Raw genomic sequence first — 23,995 nt, 5'->3', positions numbered from 1 at the left:
CCCTAGGGAGGCGTTCGGGTGGCATCCTGACCATATGCCCGAGCCACCTCATCTGGCTCCTCTCGATGTGGAGGAGGAGCGGCTTTACTTTGAGTTCCTCCCGGATGGCAGAGCTTCTCACCCTATCTCTAAGGGAGAGCCCCGCCACCCGGCGAAGGAAACTCATTTCGGCCGCTTGTACCCGTGATCTTATCCTTTCGGTCATGACCCAAAGCTCATGACCATAGGTGAGGATGGGAACGTAGATCGACTGGTAAATTGAGAGCTTTGCCTTCCGGCTCAGCTCCTTCTTCACCACAACGGATCGATACAACGTCCGCATTCCTGAAGACGCCGCACCGATCCGCCTGTCGATCTCACGATCCACTCTTCCCCCACTCGTGAACAAGACTCCTAGGTACTTGAACTCCTCCACTTGGGGCAGGGTCTCCACCCCAACCCGGAGAAGGCACTCCACCCTTTTCCGGGAGAGAACCATGGACTCGGACTTGGAGGTGCTGATTCTCATTCTGGTCGCTTCACACTCAGCTGCAAACCGATCCAGTGAGAGCTGAAGATCCCAGCCAGATGAAGCCATCATGACCACATCATCTGCAAAAAGTAGAGACCTAATCCCACAGCGATCAAACCGAAACCCCTTATCGCCTTGACTGCGCCTAAAAATTCTGTCCATGAAAGTTATGAACAGAATCGGTGACAAAGGACAGCCTTGGCGGAGTCCAACCCTCACTGGAAACGTGTCCGACTTACTGCCTGCAATGCGGACCAAGCTCTGGCACTGATCATACAGGGAACTGACCGCCACAATAAGACAGTCCGGTACCCCATACTCTCTGAGCACTCCCCACAGGACTTCCCGAGGGACACGGTCGAATGCCTTCTCCAAGTCCACAAAGCACATGTAAACTGGTTGGGCAAACTCCCATGCACCCTCAAGAACCCTGCCGAGAGTATAGAGCTGGTCCACAGTTCCACGACCAGGACGAAAATCACACTGTTCCTCCTGAATCCGAGGTTCGACTATCCGGCGTAGCCTCCTCTCCAGTACACCTGAATAAACCTTACCGGGAAGGCTGAGCCATTACATATTAGTTGTAAATAAGCGGTCAACTCAAGGCATTGTGTCAAGATTACTGTGAAGGGCTGCTTCACTGACGAGTAAGCAAATAGTCGGGTGTGACTCACCCTGGGGAATTGGTCTCCCCTAAAAGAGTAACGGGACGGATACCCGTTGTGTGGATAGTAAATACTCCCCGGTAGTAAGATCCGAGTGACATCAACGTGTGCACCAGCCGAGACTCGTCACATTCAGTTCCAACAAAGCTGACTTGGGGCCGCATATTTCACTTTCACAATCACCAATGCTATTGAATGCACACTTCTATGGTTATCATCACAATTTCCCTGGTTGGCTTCAGACACAAGAAACTAACCTGAGGTTTCTGACGGCGTCGGGCGTCAAGGTGTGTTTTCTCCATCTCGTCACACGAGTTATTCGGCTTTGGCGCTCTTCCGCTGTAAAAGCAGCAACCGCGAGTAAAACAAACCACGCCATCTGTAAAAAAGAGCTTTACTCATGTCTATATAGTGTCATGGATACAGTACAGTTTTTTAAATAGCCAAATAATCAAATCTTGATATGTCAGCGTTGTTTCACACCTGGAATAAAGACACGGTACTCATAGCTGCCACATAGCACATTACACTTCATAGACACCTTGGAAAACAGTTAAAAAAAAAAAAAACCATTTAGCACTTTGCTGCCTTTTCACAGACGAGGGCGGCCAAAAGGGGCCGACTTCTCGCTGGCAGGTCGCCATGGCAACTAAAATGGAGGTGGCCGGACAGGGGTCCTCGGGAGCAGTTTGCGACGACCAACACAGCGTCGGAGAGGAGCTACAGAGTCCAGAGCGCCGCCATGATTGGCTCGTCATGTGTTGCCAAGGCTACATCGTGTGGTACGGAAGGGGGAGGGGCTACGCGGCGTCAACAGAGGAAAGGAGGGAAAGAGAGAATTGGACCCATGAACCTGTGAAGAGAGCGCCTCCCGCTAACAAGGCCCACTTACAGCAAAACACGCACTAAGGTCCGACGGAGAGAAGGAAAGAGTGAGAGAACAGTCACTACTGAATACACGGCCAATATATCGTTTTCCATATATATTTCCAATATATACTTCATAAAAAACATAAGTCATCCATTTTATATACACACACACATCGAGTAGTACCTTGCATAACCGATAGAGGGGGTAACGTGTCGTGTTGGAAACGCAGACGACGAGCCGTAGACCTGGGAGCACAAAAAAAAAAAATCACAAGGACGAAGGGGACCGGGAGCACTGGGTTGGACCGGGATAGACCGGAGAGAGTCTCCTCTACCGCAGCGAGAGCAGCCCCTTGAGTTCGAAAGGTTAGACTCGGCCTCTGTATCGCACGTGTCTGGAGGAGGAGGAGGAGAAAGGTGCGAGGGGGAGGCCTGCGGGGCCACGCCAGGAGACAGGCCCGGCCCCCACCGGCACCCTGAGCCTACGCTCTCCGAGTTTTGGCACGTCACCCTCAAAAGGCCGCGAGCATGTGTCCGTATAGGTAATGAGAATGCACTGCAAAGACAAAGAAGGTTAAACGTTACATTCTTTACATTGTTGTATTTGACTTTCTATCTATACTTATTAGTGAGCAACATGTAGTTTTTATGACTACTTTGTTGTTTTTCATGACGCTTGACTTCTGTTAATCAATGTCAAAACCTACACTGTTGCACAATTAATAGTCCTATCCTTATTTTTCGGACCAAATATATTCCTCCTTTCAATTTTGACAGATATTTTGCGCGTACTGCAAACCCTGGCATGTCTTTTCAACTCTACATTTATTTTATGGCTATTATTCAGATTTTTGTTTAGTTTTTTTTCCATGCGCCTCACCTGCCTGCCCTGACCGGACGTGCCGGCAGAGCAAAAAAAACAAAAAACGTTTGTTTGTTTATTTAAAATGAATATTAACATAGGAAAAAAAATAACAGGTAGAACAGGAAGAAAAAAAAAATAATAATAAATAAATAATTAATGTATATATGTATATGTATATATGTCTTTATTATATATATATATATATATATATATATATATATATATATATATATATATATATATATATATATATAATAAAGACATATACACATAAACATACAAACCCCGTTTCCATATGAGTTGGGAAATTGTGTTGGATGTAAATATAAACGGAATACAATGATTTGCAAATCCTTTAATTGAATGCACTAAAAAGACAAGATATTTGATGTTCAAACTCAAACTTTTTTTCTTTTTTGCAAATAATAATTAAACTTAAAATTTCATGGCTGCAACACGTTCCAATGTAGTTGGGAAAGGGCATGTTCACCACTGTGTTCCATCACCTTTTCTTTTAACAACACTCAGTAAACGTTTGGGAACTAAGGAAACTAATTGTTGAAACTTTGAAAGTGGAATTCTTTCCCATTCTTGTTTTATGTAGAGCTTCAGTCGTTCAACAGTCCGGGGTCTCCGCTGTCGTATTTTACGCTTCATAATGCGCCACACATTTTCAATGGGAGACAGGTTTGGACAACAAGCAAGCCAGTCTAGTACCCACACTCTTTCACTATGAAGCCACGCTGTTGTAACACGTGGCTTGGCATTGTCTTGCTGAAATAAGCAGGGGCATCCATGATAACGTTGCTTGGATGGCAACATATGTTGCTCCAAAACCTGTATGGACCATTCAGCATTAATGGTGCCTTCACAGATGTGTAAGTTACCCATGCCTTGGGCACGAATACACCCCCATACCATCACAGATGCTGGCTTTTGAACTTTGCACCAAGAACAGTGCTGATAGTTCTTTTCCTCTTTGGTCCGGATACCATGACGTTCACCGTTTCCAAGAAACAATTTGAAATGTGGACTCGTCAGACCACAGAAAACGTTTCCACTTTGCATCAGTCCATCTTAGATGATCTCGGGCCCAGCCAAGCGAGCGGCGTTTCTGGGTGTCGTTGATAAATGGCTTTGACTTTGCATAGTAGAGTTTAAACTTGCACTTAAAGATGTAGCGACCAACTGTAGTTACTGACAGTGGTTTTCGGAAGTGTTCCTGAGCCCATGTGGTGATATCCTTTACACACCCATGTCGCTTTTTGATGCAGTACTGCCTGAGGGAATGAAGGTATGTTATATCATCGCTTACGTTCAGCGATTTCTCCAGATTCTCTGAACCTTTTGATGGTATTACGGATCATAGATGGTGAAATTCCTAAATTTCTTGCAATAGCCCGTTAAGAAATGTTGTTCTTAAACTGTTTGACAATTTTCTCACGCATTTGTTCACAAAGTGGTGACCGTTTCCCAATCCTTGTTTCTGAATAACTGAGTATTTCATGGAAGATGCTTTTATAGCCAATCATGGCACCCACCTGTTCCCAATTAGCCTGCACACCTGTGGGATGTTCCAAATAAGTGTTTGATGAGAATTCCTCAACTTTGTCAGTATCTATTGCCACCTTTCCCAACTTCTTTGACACGTGTTGCTGGCATCAAATTCTAAAGTTAATGAATATTTGCAAATAAAAATAAATGTTTATCAGTTTGAACATCAAATATGTAGTCTTTGTAGCATATTCAATTTAATATTGGTTGAAAAGGATTTGCAAATCATTGTATTCCGTTTATATTTACATCTAAAATAATTTCCCAACTCATGGAAACGGGGTTTGTGTATATATGTATATATATGTATGTGTATATATATATATATATATATATATATATATATATATATATATATATATATATATATATATGTATATTTTTAGGTATATATATATATATATATATATATACACACATATATATGTTTATATATGCATATACATATATATTTATATATATATATATAAATATATATACATATATACACATATATATGTATATATACATATATGTATATATATATACACATATATGTATATATATGTATATATATGATACATATATATGTATATCCACATATATATTTATATACAATACTGTATATATGTATATGTCTATATATACATATATATATGTATATATACATGTCTATATATACACATATGTGTATATATATACTCTTATATATGCATATATACACACACATGTATATGCATTTATACATATATACGCATATATATATATACATACATTATATATATATATATATATATATATATATATATATATATATATATATATATATATATATATATACATATATATATATACATATATTTATACATACAGATATATACATAGTTTCTTAAACTAAAAAACGCAGATATTGTCTGACTAGAAGTCAATGGAAAAGTATTTGCTGGTTTTGTTGGTTTGTTGGCATTTAGCCAGCTTACCTGTTAGCATTAGGGTTTCCTGTTAGTAAGCCGAAAGGAGTTAGCATGAGTAGGTCCGCACCGCAGAAGGGTCGAGCCTCGGTGACGCCGGAGGCGGAGCTTGGCACCGAGTGGCGAGCAAGAGAGAACACAGCATGCAGTTAGTAGACACAAAGTTTAGAGCAGGGGTGTCCGAACCTTTTAACCTGGGCAAACCGCATTGGGCTGAAACACAATTGGCCGGGGGCCGAAAGCCTACTGCATGTAATTTAATATTTATATATCACATACATAATTGAATATTAAGAGTATGTGAAAGTGCGACTTCTATTATGTTTACTTCAGTTAAAACCTCTTTAAGTTTTGTAAACAATCAAGAAGCTAAAATGCGCTAAACATGGATAAGTGTGGAGAGAGTGTTTTGCGTTTTTCCCATCATGCATTGTAGTGGTTCTAAATATGTGGAATTTTGAATTATGTATTGTGCTCTGACATTTTTCATAATATCCAGTTTATAATATCGAGCAGATTGTGTTGTGTGTGACCATGTGGGCCTCGCGGGCCAAACTGAAGACACGCGGGCCGTACTTGGCCCACGGGCCGTGGTTTGGACACCCCTGGTCAAGTTTAGAACAGGCTAAAGCACAAAAGTCCAATGTTTGGGAGATGTAGTCAGTCCGCACCTTCAGGCTGGAGCTGTTTCTTGGGCAAGAGGTTCATGGAAGGTGGCAAGGACATGGAGGGCATGCGGAATCCAGCAGGCAGCGTTTCCATGGAGCCCGCCATCATCCCCAGCCCCGCCCCACCCTCTCGGGCCCGAAACCTCTTTCGCCATGACGGCGAGCGTCGAAAGGACTTGTCATCTCCGCTCTGCGAGGTCAAGCAGACGAGTGAGGACGCGTGCGCGTGTCAAGTGAATCAGAGCGAGCAGCAGGTCGCGGCACCTCCTCAAGTCGCCGGTCGGTCCCCAAGGCTAACACGTTGTTGAACTCCCGGTCAAGAACCTGCCGGGCCTGGGGAAAGACACAACAACATAAAACTGTTAAGAAAAGCCATCCTCAAATGTGAGAATGATGACTACTCCTGTGAGTCACATGTACTAAACTTTAGGATTGGGTAGGGGTGTAACGGTAGGTGTATTTGTATTGAACCGTTTCGGTACGGGGGTTTCGGTTCGGTTCGGAGGTGTACCGAACGAGTTTCCACATGGACATATTAGGTAGTGCACCGCACGTTGTGTAAACAATGCAGAGCGAGGCAAAACGCATGGCATGCTAGCAGCAACCGGGCTCGGACAATATGTAAAAGCCAGAGCTGGAAGACCCTAATGCCTCGTTAACATCTCAACTTTTGGAACACTTTGGCTGTGTGGTGCAATACAATAATAGAGGACGGAGGTTTGCCGACATTGTTGAGAGTAGGGTATGCTCCTGCCAACACGTCAAACATGCTAACCCCTTTGAAGCGGCACCATCGCATTCAAGCAGCCTCTCCTCGGCGAGTCAGGCAGGGCTGAAGCAATAACAAATGTTATTATAGCAGCAGATTTAAGACCATCCATCCATCCATCCATTTTCTACCGCTTGTCCCGTCCGGGGTGGCATGGGGTTGCTGTATTGAATTAAAACTAGATTTTGACCCACTTCTATGGTGGAAGAACAATAAGCCCATATATCCTGTTACTGCCAAATTAGCCAGTAACAGGATACCTCGGTGACGTCACGTCATCGCTAAAAGACCGATAAACAGAAAGGCGTTTAATTTGCCAAAATTCACCCATTTAGAGTTCGGAAATCGGTTAAAAAAATACATGGTCTTTTTTCTGCAACATCAAGATATATATTGACGCTTGCATAGGTTTGGTGATAATGTTCCCCTTTAATGAAAAGGCAACAAGGAAACCGTTTGTTACTCTCGGGGTCTCCTAGCCGCTCAGGCAAAACATATGGGTCTAAAGATGCATTTTTCCTTCAATAACATGACATCATTGCGCAAACTGCGTGCTCTTTCAGTCAATTTGTACGCATATATACGCCAAAATGTTTTTTATTGTAATTTTGAAGACTTTATTTGAATATGCATGAACTATTTCTGTTCAAAATTGTTTGAAATGTCACGTGTTAAATATTTAAATATCAACTGCCCGTTTACTGTGCTGTGCCATTTATATATGAGTACGTATGTTCTATTGTTTCATTGAAAATAAAACAGCAAAGTCCATTTGGCTGTCATCTGTTTTAATGATGAGACACATTTGTGTCAAAATCATGATTTTTTTTTCATGCTTGAAGTAAGAACTTTTTACTTCAAGCATGTACCAACTGTAATCTTTTCATGCTAGACATGGGGAGACCCGAAAATAAATGTCACCTTGTTTAATTATTTGGTTGTCAAATACTGCAACATTTGACAACCAAATAATTAAACAAGGTGACTCGGTAAAGAATCTGGGTATTATCTTCGACCCAACTCTCTCCTTTGAGTCACACATTAAAAGCGTTACTAAAACGGCCTTCTTTCATCTCCGTAATATCGCTAAAATTCGCTCCATTTTGTCCACTAACGACCCTGAGATCATTATCCATGCGTTTGTTACGTCTCGTCTCGATTACTGTAACCTATTATTTTCGGGTCTCCCCATGTCTAGCATTAAAAGATTACAGTTGGTACAAAATGCGGCTGCTAGACTTTTGACAAGAACAAGAAAGTTTGATCATATTACGCCTGTACTGGCTCACCTGCACTGGCTTCCTGTGCACTTAAGATGTGACTTTAAGGTTTTACTACTTACGTATAAAATACTACACGGTCTATCTTGCCGATTGTATTGTACCATATGTCCCGGCAAGAAATCTTTGTTCAAAGGACTCCGGCTTATTAGTGATTCCTAAAGCCCCAAAAAAGTCTGCGGGTTATATAGCGTTTTCCGTTCGGGCTCCAGTACTCTGGAATGCCCTCCCGGTAACAGTTCGAGATGCTACCTCAGTAGAAGCATTTAAGTCTCACCTTAAAACTCATTTGTATACTCTAGCCTTTAAATAGACCTCCTTTTTAGACCAGTTGATCTGCCGCTTCTTTTCTTTTTCTCCTCTGTCCCCCCCACCCTTTTGGAGGGGGTCCGGTCCGATGACCATGGATGAAGTACTGGCTGTCCAGAGTCGGGACCCAGGATGGACCGCTCGTCGGGACCCAGGATGGACCGCTCGCCTGTGTATTGGTTGGGGACATCTCTACGCTGCTGATCCGACTCCGCTTGGGATGGTTTCCTGTGGACGGGACTCTCGCTGCTGTCTTAGATCCGCTTTGAACTGAACTCTCGCGGCTGTGTTGGAGCCACTATGGATTGAACTTTCACAGTATCATGTTAGACCCGCTCGACATCCATTGCTTTCGATCCCCTAGGTTCTCATAGTCATCATTGTCACTGGCGTCCCACTGGGTGAGTTGTCCTTGCCCACTGGGTGTGAGTTTTCCTTGCCCTTATGTGGGTTCTTCCGAGGATGTCGTAGTCGTAGTGGTTTGTACAGTCCTTTGAGACATTTGTGATTTATGGCTATATAAGTAAACATTGATTGATTGATACTTGTGAGTGTTGACACAGCTTGGCAACAGTTGATATTCTTGTTTCAAGCATGTTTTACTCAATATAGGTCATAAAATCTCAGCAACAAGCTGTAATATCTTACTGAGACAATTTAGGACCAAAACCTTCAAAACAAGTAAAACACTAACATAAAATCTGCTTTGTGAGAATAATTTTCTTATGAGACGGAAAATAAGTAAATATCACCCTTATTTGAGATATTTAATCTTACTTAGATTTCAGTTTTTGCAGTGCATGCAGGGTATCATGCGTGTTATTTCAACTACAGTTGGGCTGCCTGTGTACAAACAAAACATAAAATAATACTTTACAGATACTGTAAGACAGGGGTCACCAACCTTTTTGAAACCAAGAGCTACTTCTTGGGTAGTGATTAATGCGAAGGGCTACCAGTTTGATACAGACTTAAATAAATTGCCAGAAATAGCCAATTTGCTCAATTTACCTTTAATAAATATATATATATATATATATATATATATATATATAAAAAAAGGGTATTTCTGTCCGTCATTCCGTCGTACCTTTTTTTTCCCTTTTACGGAAGGTTTTTTGTAGAGAATAAATGATGAAAAAAACACTTAATTGAACGGTTTAAAAGAGGAGAAAACACGAAAAAAATGAAAATAAAATTTTTAAACATAGTTTGTGTCAATCTTGCCTCCATCTCTGCATCTTGGGGTTCGTCAACAACAAACTCTGACAGTTTGTCTTCAATTTCGACTCTTTAAAATTCAAAATTCAACCGAAAAAAATGAAGAGAAAAACTAGAATTTATGGAACATCACTAGTAATTTTTCCTGATTAAGATTATTTTTAGAATTTTGATGACATGTTTTAAATAGGTTAAAATACACTTTGAAAAAATATTAAAATTTAATTCTACAGATTTTCTAGATTTGCCAGAATAATTTTTTTGAATTTTAATCATAATAGGTTGGAAGAAATATTTCACAAATATTCATCCTCAAAAAAACAGAAACCAAAATTAAGAATTAAATTAAAATGTATTTATTATTCTTTACAAAAAAAAACAAATACTTAAACATTGATTTAAATTGTCAGGAAAGAAGAGGAAGGAATTTAAAAGGTAAAAAGGTATATGTGTTTAAAAATCCTAAAATCATTTTAAAGGTTGTATTTTTTCTCTAAAATTGTCTTTCTGAAAGTTATAAGAAGCAAAGTCATCATCATCATCATCATCATCATTTATTTTTACGAGCCACGTACAATTGACACTTTCATTGTTTTTTTTGTTTTTTTTTCTTATACATTTCCATGATCAGAAAGGAGCAGATGGAAGAATAATATTCTTATATTTATCTGCCCCTTTTTTTAACACAAATTTCAGTATTTAGATTACTTTATAACTGTTCCCTCACACCAACACCCAAACTCCAACATACTTTTCCGTTTTCCTTTAAGCATTTTCACAATGACACGTCCAATCTAAATCAAAACTCAGTTTGATATAATTCCAGTTTTCTCTTTTTATAACTCTTTTTAAATACAAATATATTCTTACAGCTTTTTAAGTCTTTGTTTAGAGAATTCCATGCTTTCACACCAACAACAGACAAGTAAAAAAATAGATGAATTTATTTAAACAAGTGAAGACCAAGTCTTTCAAATATTTTCTTGGATTTTCAAATTCTATTTGAGTTTTGTCTCGCTTAGAATTAAACGTGTCGAGCAATACAATTTAAAAAAATAGAGGTAGCTCACTGGTAAGTGCTGCTATTTGAGCTATTTTTTAGAACAGGCCAGCGGGCGACTCATCTGGTCATGCGTTACATCCATCCATTTCCTACCGCTTGTCCCTTTTGGGGATGCGGGGGGAGATGGAGTCTATCTCAGCTGCATTCGGGCGGAAGGCGGGGTACACCCTGGACAAGTTGCCACCTCATCCCAGGGCCAACACAGATAGACAACATTCACACTCACACACTAAGGCCAATTTAGTGTTGCCAAATGCTAGATAAACAGTAGGGCTGTGAGTCTTTGGGCACCACACAATTTGATTCGATTCTTGTGGGTAACGATTTGATTCAGAATCGATTCTCCATTCAAAACAGTTCTCAATTAACAATCAATACCTTTTTAACAACATTGCCACTGCCAGCTCTATGATTAACTTACATTTCTCCATAGAACAGATAAGCACCTGTGATGCATTTCTGTATTACTTAAAAGAAAACTGTCATGAAGGTGGTTCTCCTACCTTGTTTCTCCTCTTGTTTCCGTACTCCCCTTCCCCTCTTGTGTCTGTAAGTCTCCCGTCCAAAGGCAAAACCTAGTAACTCACTTCTAGCTGATTTTGAGAAAACAAAGGAAAACCAATCGATCTTGATGCTGTCTTACAAAGATCTACAAAGTCATCAAACGTATAGATGTTTTCTTGAGCTTTCATTTTCTTGCCGATTGAGCCGTGGATTGAATCTGCTCTCATGAACGTGTGTGCCCCTTTCTCCAGATATTTTATCACAATCTCGGGTGGGCCCCATTCTGCGTTTGCACATTGGGCAAGAGCCGTGTACAGCGTCCAGTTTTTATTTTGACCACTACAGTTATCTGCCCCAAAGAGTATGCAAGGGGAAGAATCAAGAACAATACATTTAATGAAGGTGCTTGCAACGTCCTGGTCCAATCTTCCAAATATCCCCTCGTGCCATAATATCACATAATCAGGTTGACCGTCGGCCCCCATTCCTGCAAATGTCTCATTAAACACAATAAGGCGACTGACAAAGAAGCTCCGATTGGTCCCTTGAGATACTAGGTTTTTCTGTTGTATCTACGCGGTTATGTGGTAGCTGCTAGGTTCTGCCATGCGCGTAACAGCTTACTTAAATAAATAAATACATAAATGGGTTGTATTTGTATAGCGCTTTTCTACCTTCAAGGTACTCAAAGCGCTTGACACTACATCCACATTTACCCATTCACACACTGATGGAGGGAGCTGCCATGCAAGGCGCTAACCAGCACCCATCATGAGCAAGGGTGAAGTGTCTTGCTCAGGACACAACGGACGTGACGAGGTTGGTACTTGGTGGGGATTGAACCAGCGACCCTCGGGTTGCGCACGGCCAGTCTACCACTGCGCCACACCATCCCTTTTCAATAAATATATCTATAAAGCAGTGGTTCTTAACCTTGTTGGAGGTACCGAACCCCACCAATTTCATATGCGCATTCACCAAACCCTTCTTTCGTGAAAAATAAAATGTTAATTTTTTGGGAAATTTAAGAAATAGTCATGTTTTTTTACTGGTGCACAAGATGAACCGTGCATGAACTCACAACAAATTACACACCTTACACACATTAACATGAATTGATTAACATGGACCCCGACTCAAACAAGTTGAAAAACCCACTCGGGTGTCTTACGGAACAAATTACAAAATCGCATACACTAATGTAAAGCATATCACCTAGGAACTCCAAAATTATTATCAGCTCAGTTTTGACCAACATTGAGTTACTGGGTTTTGCCTTTGGACGGGAGAAGTCTCCTACCCGGTCTTCAGTTGCAGGTGTGCTGCCAGTCATCCGAGCACACCTGCCTCTAATCAACCACCTGACTTAAAACCTGGATCTCCACCCAGCCAGTGCCAATTCGTCCATTGCCTGCGGTGGAATCCAGCCCCAAGCTCACTTACTCTGACATTTGCCCTGAACCTTTTGTAATTCTGTTTTTTTTGTATTTCCTCAGGTGGTGGACAGACTTTTCACCTGTTTTTCCTGGAGATGATTTTTCGTTACTACTGAGTTATTTTCTCCAGTGACTTTTTGTTATTAAATATGGAATTTTTTACTGATCTACAATTGGATCCTTATTTTTTTTTGGGACCACAACTAAAACAGGTTTTGTTTTATAAAATAATCAAATACAAATAAGGCAACAAGAGAAGTACCGTATTTTTTTAACTATAAGTCGCATTTTTTTTTCATATTTTTTGGCCAGGGGTGCGACTTATACTCAGGAGCGACTTATGTGTGAAATTATTAACGCATTAACGTAAAATATCAAATAATATCATTTAGCTCATTCACGCAAGAGACTGGACATATAAGATTTCATGGGATTTATCGATTAGGAGTGACAGATTGTTTGGTAAACGTACAGCATGTTCCATATGTTATAGTTATTTGAATGACTCTTAACATAATATGTTCTGTTAACATACGAGGCACCTTCTCAGTTGTTTATTTATGCGTCATATAACTTACACTTATTCAGCCTGTTGTTCACTATTGTTTATTTATTTTAAATTGCCTTTCAAATGTCTATTCTTGGTGTTGGGTTTTATCAAATAAATTTCCACAAAAAATGTGACTTATACATGTTTTTTTCCTTCTTTATCATGCATTTTCGGCAGATGCGACCTATACTCCGAAGAATACGGTATCCAACTCTTCTCTTCTATAAAGTAAATCTGTACAGCAGACATAGATAATCTACATCAGTGGTTCTCAAATGGGGGTACGCGTACCCCTGGGGGTACTTGAAGGTATGCCAAGGGGTACGTGAGATTTTTTTTAAATATTCTAAAAAATAGCGACAATTCAAAAATAATTTATAAATATATTTATTGGATAATACTTCAACAAAATATGAATGTAAGTTCATAAACTGTGAAAAGAAATGCAACAATGCAATATTCAGTGTTGACAGCTGGATTTTTTGTGGACATGTTCCATAAATATTGATGTTAAAGATTTCTTTTTTTTGTGAAGAAATGTTTAGAATTAAGTTCATGAATCCAGATGGATCTCTATTACAATCCTCAAAGAAGGCACTTTAAGTTGAAATGTGTAGAAATCTTTATCTATAAATGAATCACTTGTTTATTTTTCAACAACTTTTTAATTATTTTTATATCTTTTTTTTCCAAATAGTTCAAGAAAGACCACTACAAATGAGCGATATTTTGCACTGTTATACAATTTAATAAATCAGAAACTGATGACATATAGTGGTGTATTTTACTTCTTTATCTCTTTTTTTCCAACCAAAAATGCTTTGCTCTGATTAGGGGTTACTTCAATCAATCAATCAATCAATCAATCAATCAATCAATGTTTATTTACATAGCCCTAAATCACAAAAAAAAAAAAAAAAAAAAATGTACCAATGAATGTCACACACACACTAAGTGTGGTGAAATTTGTCCTCTGCATTTGACCCATCCCCTCGATCACCCACTGGGAGGTGAGGGGAGCGGTGGGCAGCAGTGGTGGCAACGCCCGGGGATCACTTATGGTGATTTAACCATGTCAAGCAGGGAGGCAATGGGTCCCATTTTTTTATAGCCTTTGGTATGACTCGGCCGGGGTTTGAACTCACAACCTACCGATTTCAGGGCGGACACTAACCACTAGGCCACTGCGTAGGTTAGTGTCTCAAAGGGCTGCACAAACCACAACTACATCGTCGGTATAGCCCACATAAGGGCAAGGAAAACTCACCCCAGTGGGACGTCTGTGACAGTGACAATGATGACTATGAGAAACCTTGGAGAGGACCGCATGTGTGGGCAACCCCCGACCCCCTAGGGCAGTGGTCCCCAACCTTTTTGTATCCGCGCACCGGTCAACGCTTAATAATTTGTCCCGCGGCCCGGGTGGGGGAGATGTTGGGGGGGGGGGGGGGGGGGGGGGGGTGCAGGAATCCCTTTTTTTTTTTTTTTTTTTTCTTTGTCATAAAAAGTGGACGTTTTTGTCATGAAAAAAATAGGTTTTTGTGGTTGGTGCACTAATTTTAAGTGTATATTGTGTTTTTTATGTTGATTTAATAAAAATTGTAATATATATATATATATAAATATATATATATATATATTTTTTAAATAAATATTAATAAAAAAATATTCTGCGGCCCGGTACCAATCGGGCCACGGCCCGGTGGTTGGGGACCACTGCCCTAGGGGACCGAAAACAAAGGATGTCGAGCGGGTCTAACATGATACTGTGAAAGTTCAATCCATAGTGGATCCAACACAACCGTGAGAGTCCAGTCCAAAGTGGATCCAACACAGTAGCGAGAGTCCCGTCCCCTCGTCTCTTTTAATGCAGAGCATAGGACACATAGCAAGAGGGGTCCTCAGGTCCTGTTGATCAGGGGCAATAGCTCCACAGCCACAGATCCACTTTTAACCACTAATATCACAGTCAAAATGAAAGCTTGTTCCCATAGGCACCATAAACTGTTAATAATGTTTAGACAAAAGTGTATATTATATATACTATTATATATATTGTATTTATATAGGTGTGTGTGTGTGTGTGTGTGATGGATATGTGTGTATTTTGGGTATATGCATGTGTGTATGTATGTGATTGTGTGTGTATGTGTATATGTGTATATATATATATATAAATTGTATATATATGTGTGTGTGTATATGTGTGTGTACATATGTATATATGTAAGTGTGTGTGAATTTAAATGTATTATATATGGACAATATATAGCAGCAACCACTGAATTGAATTATATTATATATATTATTGTATTATATATTGTATATGTATAGGGGTGGGACCTAATAAGTTTACTTCTTCCCACTCCCTTTTGAGCCAATCTTGACATCAAAAGATTAGGCACATGTAATGTTTTCAATGTAGGTGTAAAAATAATGTATCTATATAGTTCTTTTGTATTTTATGTCATTCTCTTGTTTTGTTTGCATGGCTCAAAATAAACCCATTCACTCATTCATCCCAAAATGTTCACAGGGGGTACATCACTGAAAAAAGGTTGAGAACCACTGATCTACATCAACAATATCATTTGTCTAAAAGGGCAGATATAAAAACCCCAAAACAAATGTTTTGATATTTTTGAATTGATTAAGAATTGCAATTGTTCGCTCATACAATAACGATGTTGTTACAGCTTGGTTATTTTAAAGGTCACATAATGTAAATGAAGTATTGTTGACGTTTTGAATTCAACTTTAGAGTTATTTACAGGCTGAATGGATTTATCCTCCGAGAACTAGACGATTTTTACAAGTTAGAATGCAAAAAAAAACAACATATGTGTTCTTTGTCACTCCTAAACGATAAGCAAAATCCCCCCAAAAAGTGTGACTCCCCTTTAAATACAAATTAGTGGGCCTCATGTTGCCAAGTTGAACTCGTGCAATCGTCTCATGGAACGATCCACAAGAACAGGTTCCCTTTTATGTGTACTGTTGCAAAGCACCTGCGTGTTCTGCATGGGAATCTGCAGGATGAGGGCCAGGCTGCTGTAGTCGAAGGTCTCGTCCAGAGCCAGGAGCGCCCCGTGAACGCCGCTCTCCAACAGGTTGCCGCAGTATTCCCTCAGACCGATGGACTGGACCCAGTGGATGACTTGCTCATTGGTCCACACCAGCACGTCTGTGGCAAACAACAGGGGCTCCAATGTGCTTACGTACTCCAACAGGGATCATGCAGAGTATTTAGTCAAGCATTGATGAAGAGCGAGATTAGAAGGAGACAGAGAGATAAAGAGATAATGTGTCAAGTGCCTGGCACACTCCCTTTGTCGGTTTGCAGGCCAGCTGTCAGTAAACGTTCCACGCTGGAACAGGCGGCGTGTGTGTGCGTGTCCACACAGGCCGGGGGTCCGATTTGGACAACAGCTGAATCAAGTTCATGTACACAGTCTAAGGTCAAGAGGGTGAGAGGGAAGGCCACAGTGGATTGGAGTGTGTTTGTTTTGTGTGTTGGAGACAGAAGAAGCTAATAAAGTATTTGTGGAAATATTGGCGGGGTACAGTTTTTTTTTAGGGCTGTCAAGAAAAAAAACAAGTTAACTCATGAGATGGTTAAAGATACCACATTGGAAATTTGACAGCAACACAATTGTACAAAGTGATGAGGTGAAAATCTAGTTGGCTGTCATCTGTCTTAATGAGACACAATTGTGTCAAAGGCATAAGAAATAAGAAATTCTTACTTTGAAAAAGCAGTTTTATACTTGTGAGTGTTGATGACACAGCTTTGCAACAGTTGATACTCTAGTTTCAAGCATGTTTTACTCAATATAGGTCATTATAGGTCATATTTTCCTGGAGGAACCCTCCTGAAGGAATCAATAAAGTACCATCCATCCATCCATCTATCCATCTATCTATCCATCTATCCATCTATCCATCCATCCTTCCATCCATTAATCCATCCATCCATCTATAAAATCCGCTACACCTCCCTGATACCGAAGTACATGTCAAACTACTTCCTTAACGTAAATGACCGCCATAACCACAAGACCAGGGGGAGCTCCACAAACCACGTTAAACCCAGATTCCGATCTAACAAAGGTCTTAACTCATTCTCTTTCTAAGCCACATCAATGTGGAATGCACTCCCAAAAGGTGTAAAAGTAAGTGCATCTCTATATTCCTTCAAAACCGCTCTAAAACAACACCTCCAGGCAACTTCAACACTTTACTAATACCCTCCTCCATTCACATCCCATCTCCCCGGATTATAAATAACCTAATGTAAATTATCAAATGTACTTGTAATGTATACACTTGGTCTTATGCTATCTGAACTCACTATGTTCTCTGCTGGCTGTACATATTCTACTAAATAAGACCTACACTGTTTCAATGTCCACATTTCTCTGTTGATGCAATTGTTGATGACTGAAGTACTGATATCAACCAAAGCTCCTCATCCCACCCCCCGGATTGTAAATAATGTAAATAATTCAATGTACATACTATGATGATTAACCTGTGTGATGACTGTATTATGCTGATAGTATATATTTGTACCATGAATTGATTAACGGGGACCCCGACTTAAACAAGTTGAAAAACTTATTCGGGTGTTACCATTTAGTGGTCAATTGTACGGAATATGTACTGAACTGTGCAATCTACTAATAAAAGTATCAATCAATCAAATCATCTATCTATCCATCTATCTATCTATCTATCCATCTATCTATCTATCTATCTATCTATCTATCCATCTATCTATCTATCTATCTATCTATCTATCTATCTATCTATCTATCTATCTATCTATTTCAGCAACAAGCTGAAATATCTTACCAAGATAATTTAGGACCAAAACACTTAAAACAAGTAAAACACTCTAACATAAAATCTGCTTAGTGAGAAGAATTATCTTATCAGACAGAAAATAAGCAAATATCACCCTTATTTGGGATATATTATATCTTACTTAGATTTCATTTTTTACAGTGTGCCGACTGTAATAATGAGGCCAGAAATTGCACTGCATTCATGGTCAAAATTCTGTAGTCCCCTCCCTCTCTCCGTGACTGAGGTTGCCAGATACACGGCCAAATTCAGCTGTACGGAATGGGCTGCTAAAAGGAACTTCAAACTTCCACTCCCTTTTACAATTCCCGTTTCCATATGAGTTGGGAAATTGTGTTAGATGTAAATATAAACGGAACACAATGATTTGAAAAATCCTTTGCCACCCATATTCAGTTGAATATGCTACAAAGACAACATATTTGATGTTAAAACTGATAAGCCATTTGATTTTTTGCAAATAATCATTAACTTTAGAATTTGATGCCAGCAACACGTGACAATGAAGTTGGGAAAGGTGGCAATAAATAATGATAAAGTTGAGAAATTCTCATCAACCACTTATTTGGAACATCCCACAGGTGTGCAGGCTAATTGGGAACAGGTGGGTGCCATGCTTGGGTATAAAAGCAGCTTCCATGAAATGCTAAGTAATTCACAAACAAGGATGGGGCGAGGGTCACCAATCTGTAATAAAATTGTCGAACAGTTTTAGAACAACATTTCTCAAACAGCTATTGCAAGGAATTTAGGGATTTTACCATCTACGGTCCATAAAATCATCAAAAAGTTCAGAGAATGTGGAGAAATCACTGCACAAAAGCGATGATATTATGGACCTTTGATCCCTCAGGCGATACTGCATCAAAAACAGACATCAGTGTGTGGAGGATATTACCACATGGACTCAGGAACATTTCATAAAACCACTGTCAGTAACTACAGTTGGTTACTACATCTGTAAGTGCAAGTTTAAACTCTGCTATGCGAAGCAAAACCCATTTATCAACAACACCAAGGAACGCCGCTGGCTTGGCTGGGCCCGAGCTTATCTAAGATGGACTGATGCAAAGTGGAAAGGTGTTCTGTGGTCTGACGAGTCCACATTTCAAATTATATTTGGAAACTGTGGACGTGGTGTCCTCCGGAACAAAGAGGGAAATAACCATCCAGGTTGTTATAGTCGCGAAGTTCAAAAGCCAGCATCTGTGATGGTATGGGGGTGTATTAATGGCCAAAGCATGGGTGACTTACACATCTGTAAAGGCACCATTAATGCTAAATGGTCCATACAGGTTTTGGAGCAACATATGTTGTCATCAAAGCAACGTTATCATGGACGCACCTGCTTATTTCAGCAAGACAATGCCAAGCAACGTGTTACAACAGTGTGGCTTCGTGAAAATAGAGTGCGGGTACTTTCCTGGCCCGCCTGCATTCCAGACCTGTCTCCCATCGAAAATGTGTGGCGCATTATGAAGCGTAAAATACGACAGCGGAGACCCCGACTGTTGAACGACTGAAGCTCTACATAAAACAAGAATGGGAAAGAATTCCACTTTCAAAGCTTTAACAATTAGTTTCCTCAGTTCCCAAACGTTTATTGAGTGTTGTTAAAAGAAAAGGTGATGTAACACAGTGGTGAACATGCCCTTTCCCAACTACTTTGGCACGTGTTGCAGCCATGAAATTCCAAGTTAATTATTATTTGCAAAAAAAAATAAAGTTTATGAGTTTGAACATCAAATATCTTGTCTTTGTAGTGCATTCAATTTAATATGGGTTGAAAAGGATTTGTAAATCATTGTATTCCGTTTATATTTACATCTAACACCATTTCCCAACTCATGTGGAAACGGGGTTTGTACTATGAATTGAGGTGCTGGGACCATAATAGCTGAATAGACAAGCGTCTTGTCATTAACAAATCTCTAACCGACACATTTTACACAGAAATTAGGCTGTTTTCAGGAAGAAGTGCGTCAACATTAGAGGAATTGTTACAACGTGTAAATGGAATAAAACAGACAACATGTTTACTTGACCCTCTTCCTGGGAAACTGATCAAGGAGCTCTTTGTATTATTAGGTCCATCAGTGCTAAATTTTATAAACTTATCACTCTCCTCGGGCACTGTTCCCCTAGCATTCAAAAAAGCGGTTATTCATCCTCTTCTTAAAAGACCTAACCTCGATCCTGACCTCATGGTAAATTACCGACCGGTGTTTCACCTTCCCTTTATTTCAAAAATCCTTGAAAAAATTGTTGCGGAGCAGTTAAATGAACACTTAGCGTCTAAAAATCTATGTGAAACCTTTCAATCCGGTTTCAGGGCAAATCACTCCACGGAGACAGCCCTCGCAAAAATGACTAATGATCTATTGCTAACGATGGATTCTGATGCGTCATCTATGTTGCTGCTCCTCGATCTTAGCGCTGCTTTCGATACCGTCGATCATAATATTTTATTAGAACGTATCAAAACACGAATTGGTATGTCAGACTTAGCCCTGTCTTGGTTTAACTCTTATCTTACTGATAGGATGCAGTGTGTCTCCCATAACAATGTGACCTCGGACTACGTTAAGGTAACGTGTGGAGTTCCCCAGGGTTCGGTCCTTGGCCCTGCACTCTTCAGCATCTACATGCTGCCGCTAGGTGACATCATACGCAAATACGGTATTAGCTTTCACTGTTATGCTGATGACACCCAACTCTACATGCCCCTAAAGCTGACCAACACGCCGGATTGTAGTCAGCTGGAGGCGTGTCTTAATGAAATTAAACAATGGATGTCCGCTAACTTTTTGCAACTCAATGCCAAAAAAACGGAAATGCTGATTATCGGTCCTGCTAGACACCGAACTCTATTTAATAATACAACTCTAACATTTGACAACCAAACAATTATACAAGGCGACACGGTAAAGAATCTGGGTATTATCTTCGACCCAACTCTCTCCTTTGAGGCACACATTAAAAGCGTTACTAAAACGGCCTTCTTTCATCTCCGTAACATGGCTAAAATTCGCTCCATTCTGTCCACTAAAGACGCTGAGATCATTATCCATGCGTTTGTTACGTCTCGCCTCGACTACTGTAACGTATTATTTTCGGGTCTCCCCATGTCTAGCATTAAAAGATTACAGTTGGTACAAAATGCGGCTGCTAGACTTTTGACAAGAACAAGAAAGTTTGATCACATTACGCCTGTACTGGCTCACCTGCACTGGCTTCCTGTGCACTTAAGATGTGACTTTAAGGTTTTACTACTTACGTATAAAATACTACACGGTCTAGCTCCATCTTATCTTGCCGATTGTATTGTACCATATGTCCCGGCAAGAAATCTGCGTTCAAAGGACTCCGGCTTATTAGTGATTCCCAAAGCCCAAAAAAAGTCTGCGGGCTATAGAGCATTTTCCGTTCGGGCTCCAGTACTCTGGAATACCCTCCCGGTAACAGTTCGCGATGCCACCTCAGTAGAAGCATTTAAGTCTCACCTTAAAACTCATTTGTATACTCTAGCCTTTAAATAGACTCCCTTTTTAGACCAGTTGATCTGCCGTTTCTTTTCTTTTTCTTCTATGTCCCACTCTCCCGTGTGGAGGGGGTCCGGTCCGATCCGGTGGCCATGTACTGCTCGCCTGTGTATCGGCTGGGGACATCTCTGCGCTGCTGGTCCGCCTCCGCTTGGGATGGTTTCCTGCTGGCTCCGCTGTGAACGGGACTTTCGCTGCTGTGTCTTGGATCCTCTTTGGACTGGACTCTCGCGACTGTGTTGTATCCATTGTGGATTGAACTTTCACAGTATCATGTTAGACCCGCTCGACATCCATTGCTTTCCTCCTCTCTAAGGTTCTCATAGTCCTCATTGTCACCGACGTCCCACTGGGTCATTATTGTCACCAATGTCCCACTGGGTGTGAGTTTTCCTTGCCCTTATGTGGGCCTACCGAGGATGTCGTGGTGGTCTGTGCAGCCCTTTGAGACACTAGTGATTTAGGGCTGTATAAGTAAACATTGATTGATTGATTGATGCCTGTGTACAATATCAACAAATGGCAATCATATGGTTATTGTGAGTACTATCAGAATACAAAGGCTAAAACAAATTACAACCAACGCTTGCAATGGTTATACTTGTGAAAATAAGTAGAGCATGCTTAGCAGCTCAATGTACGCTTATAACTAAAGAGGAGACATTTTACAAATGTATGCCTATAGGCTACTGTTTCTACTATTTCAAACGTTTCAGATTACCATATATCTTGGTCCATGTAGTCCACAATATCCAAATGTAATTTGGCTCTGTCCATACATTTCACATTGCCATGATGACAGCCGTCCAAAAGTTGGAACCCATTTCCTCAGTGTGTCAGCATATTGAGAACGAAATAGGCACTGAAACTACCTGTCAGAATAATTGTATCTAAGTTATCACAAAACTTTGTGTTTCGATGAGTTCCCGGCGAGCAGACAAAAGCTGTCTTTGAACCTACCAAGCAGTAGGCTTGTAAAACTCCACTGTGTAGGATGGGAAGCAACATGAAGGTGTTCTGTGTCTTTCATGTAATGTAATCCACAGAAAGATTTTGTCTTGACCCAAGAACTACAAAGCGAAAAGGAAGCAAGACCAGACTCCCCTCAAGGCGACCTTTTGTTTGAACTGTTTTACGACCTTTTCTGTGAACTGTTTTACGGCCTTTTCTTTGAACTGTTCTGTAACCAAAGGCGATGACGGTTTACGACCCCTGTCCCTTAGAAACAGCTGTTGCCATGTAATTAGAGAAAGTCCAAATAAAAGAGGAGGCGTACAATCTTTTGGCAGAGCAAGGGTACAGATGTACACGTTTCTCCACATTGAGCCAAATTGAATTCTGTCTCTGTTTGATTCTTTGCTTCTTGTCTTGTCATCAGTGTTTGAACCTGACATCACCCATATCCACAAAGGGTTTATTTGTTTAAAATATATTTTGCCCTGTCAGTTGAATGATACATCGACCTACAGGTTAACGAACAGACATATATTTCCCCCGTTGGCCTATATGTCGATCTGTCATTGACCGGGCATGTCTATATTTTTCACAATTACAAAGTTTATGTCATAAAACGGCGGTCTCTCGGCAACAGGTACGCGGAGCACGTGCACACACATACATAGGCAGTCCAAGGGAAGCAACGAACAATTTGCAGCCTTGTTGTTATCACGATAGAATATACATTCAATGACAGCTAACGCTAACTGTCCAAGTCACTATTGTTAAAGGCCTACTGAAACCCACTACTACCGACCACGCAGTCTGATAGTTTATATATCAATGATGAAATATTATCATTGCAACACATGCCAATACGGCCTTTTTAGTTTACTAAATTGCAATTTTAAATCTCGCGCAATGTTCCAGCCTGATCCCAGCTAAAAGTCGTCTGCTGTAATCGCATAATCACACAGTATTCTGGACATCTGTGTTGCTGAAATATTTTGCAATTTGTTCAATTAATAATGGAGACATCAAAAAAGAAAGATGTAGGTGGGAAGCGGTGTATCGCAGCTGCCTTTAGTAACATAAACACGGCCGGTGTTTCCTTGTTTACATTCCCGAAGGTGAAGCTTTACTATGGAACAGAGCAGTCAAGCGAACATGGTTCTCTACCATATGACAACCGGCAGGTTTTGGTGAGAAAAATGTGGTAATTGGTCGGCTCTTACCGTAGACATGAGCGGAGCTTGCGTCGTTCCTCGTGCACCAGTCAAAGAGGCAGCTGCGGACTGTCTTGTCTCCTCCGACCGGCCGCCGCTGAACGTGGGATGCTTCCACCGTGGAGGAGGGGTAAAAAAAGCTCATCCCGGCCTCGTCGAGAAACGTGGCTTACCTCAGAGATGCTGGCGGTCACCACACCCGTGGCCACA

At 40.5% G+C, this 23,995-nt stretch overlaps 1 protein-coding gene across 12 annotated transcripts in view; it reads right to left on the bottom strand.

The window, feature by feature from the left end:
* Positions 1 to 1,556: 1,556 nt before the first annotated feature.
* The window catches only part of ppfia4 (PTPRF interacting protein alpha 4), a 270,506-nt gene continuing 248,067 nt past the window's right edge, over positions 1,557 to 23,995 (bottom strand). For 8 of the 12 annotated variants that reach the window (XM_061922616.1, XM_061922620.1, XM_061922622.1 and 5 more), the window contains 5 exons: positions 16,224 to 16,399; positions 6,348 to 6,416; positions 6,087 to 6,273; positions 5,425 to 5,523; positions 1,557 to 2,602 (listed from right to left, as the gene is read on the bottom strand). In XM_061922616.1, coding sequence (XP_061778600.1) covers positions 5,465 to 5,523; positions 6,087 to 6,273; positions 6,348 to 6,416; positions 16,224 to 16,399 — 491 coding nt within the window. In that variant the 3' untranslated portion in view covers positions 1,557 to 2,602; positions 5,425 to 5,464. The remainder of the gene's footprint in view (positions 2,603 to 5,424; positions 5,524 to 6,086; positions 6,274 to 6,347; positions 6,417 to 16,223; positions 16,400 to 23,995) is intronic. The other 4 variants (XM_061922619.1, XM_061922621.1, XM_061922626.1 and 1 more) reach the window with 2 other exon arrangements.

Source organism: Nerophis ophidion, linkage group LG16, assembly GCF_033978795.1.
Source record: "Nerophis ophidion isolate RoL-2023_Sa linkage group LG16, RoL_Noph_v1.0, whole genome shotgun sequence".
NCBI classification, from domain to species: domain Eukaryota; kingdom Metazoa; phylum Chordata; class Actinopteri; order Syngnathiformes; family Syngnathidae; genus Nerophis; species Nerophis ophidion.
Note: the sequence above shows the minus strand (reverse complement) of the source record. Positions and strands in the feature narration are given on the sequence as shown.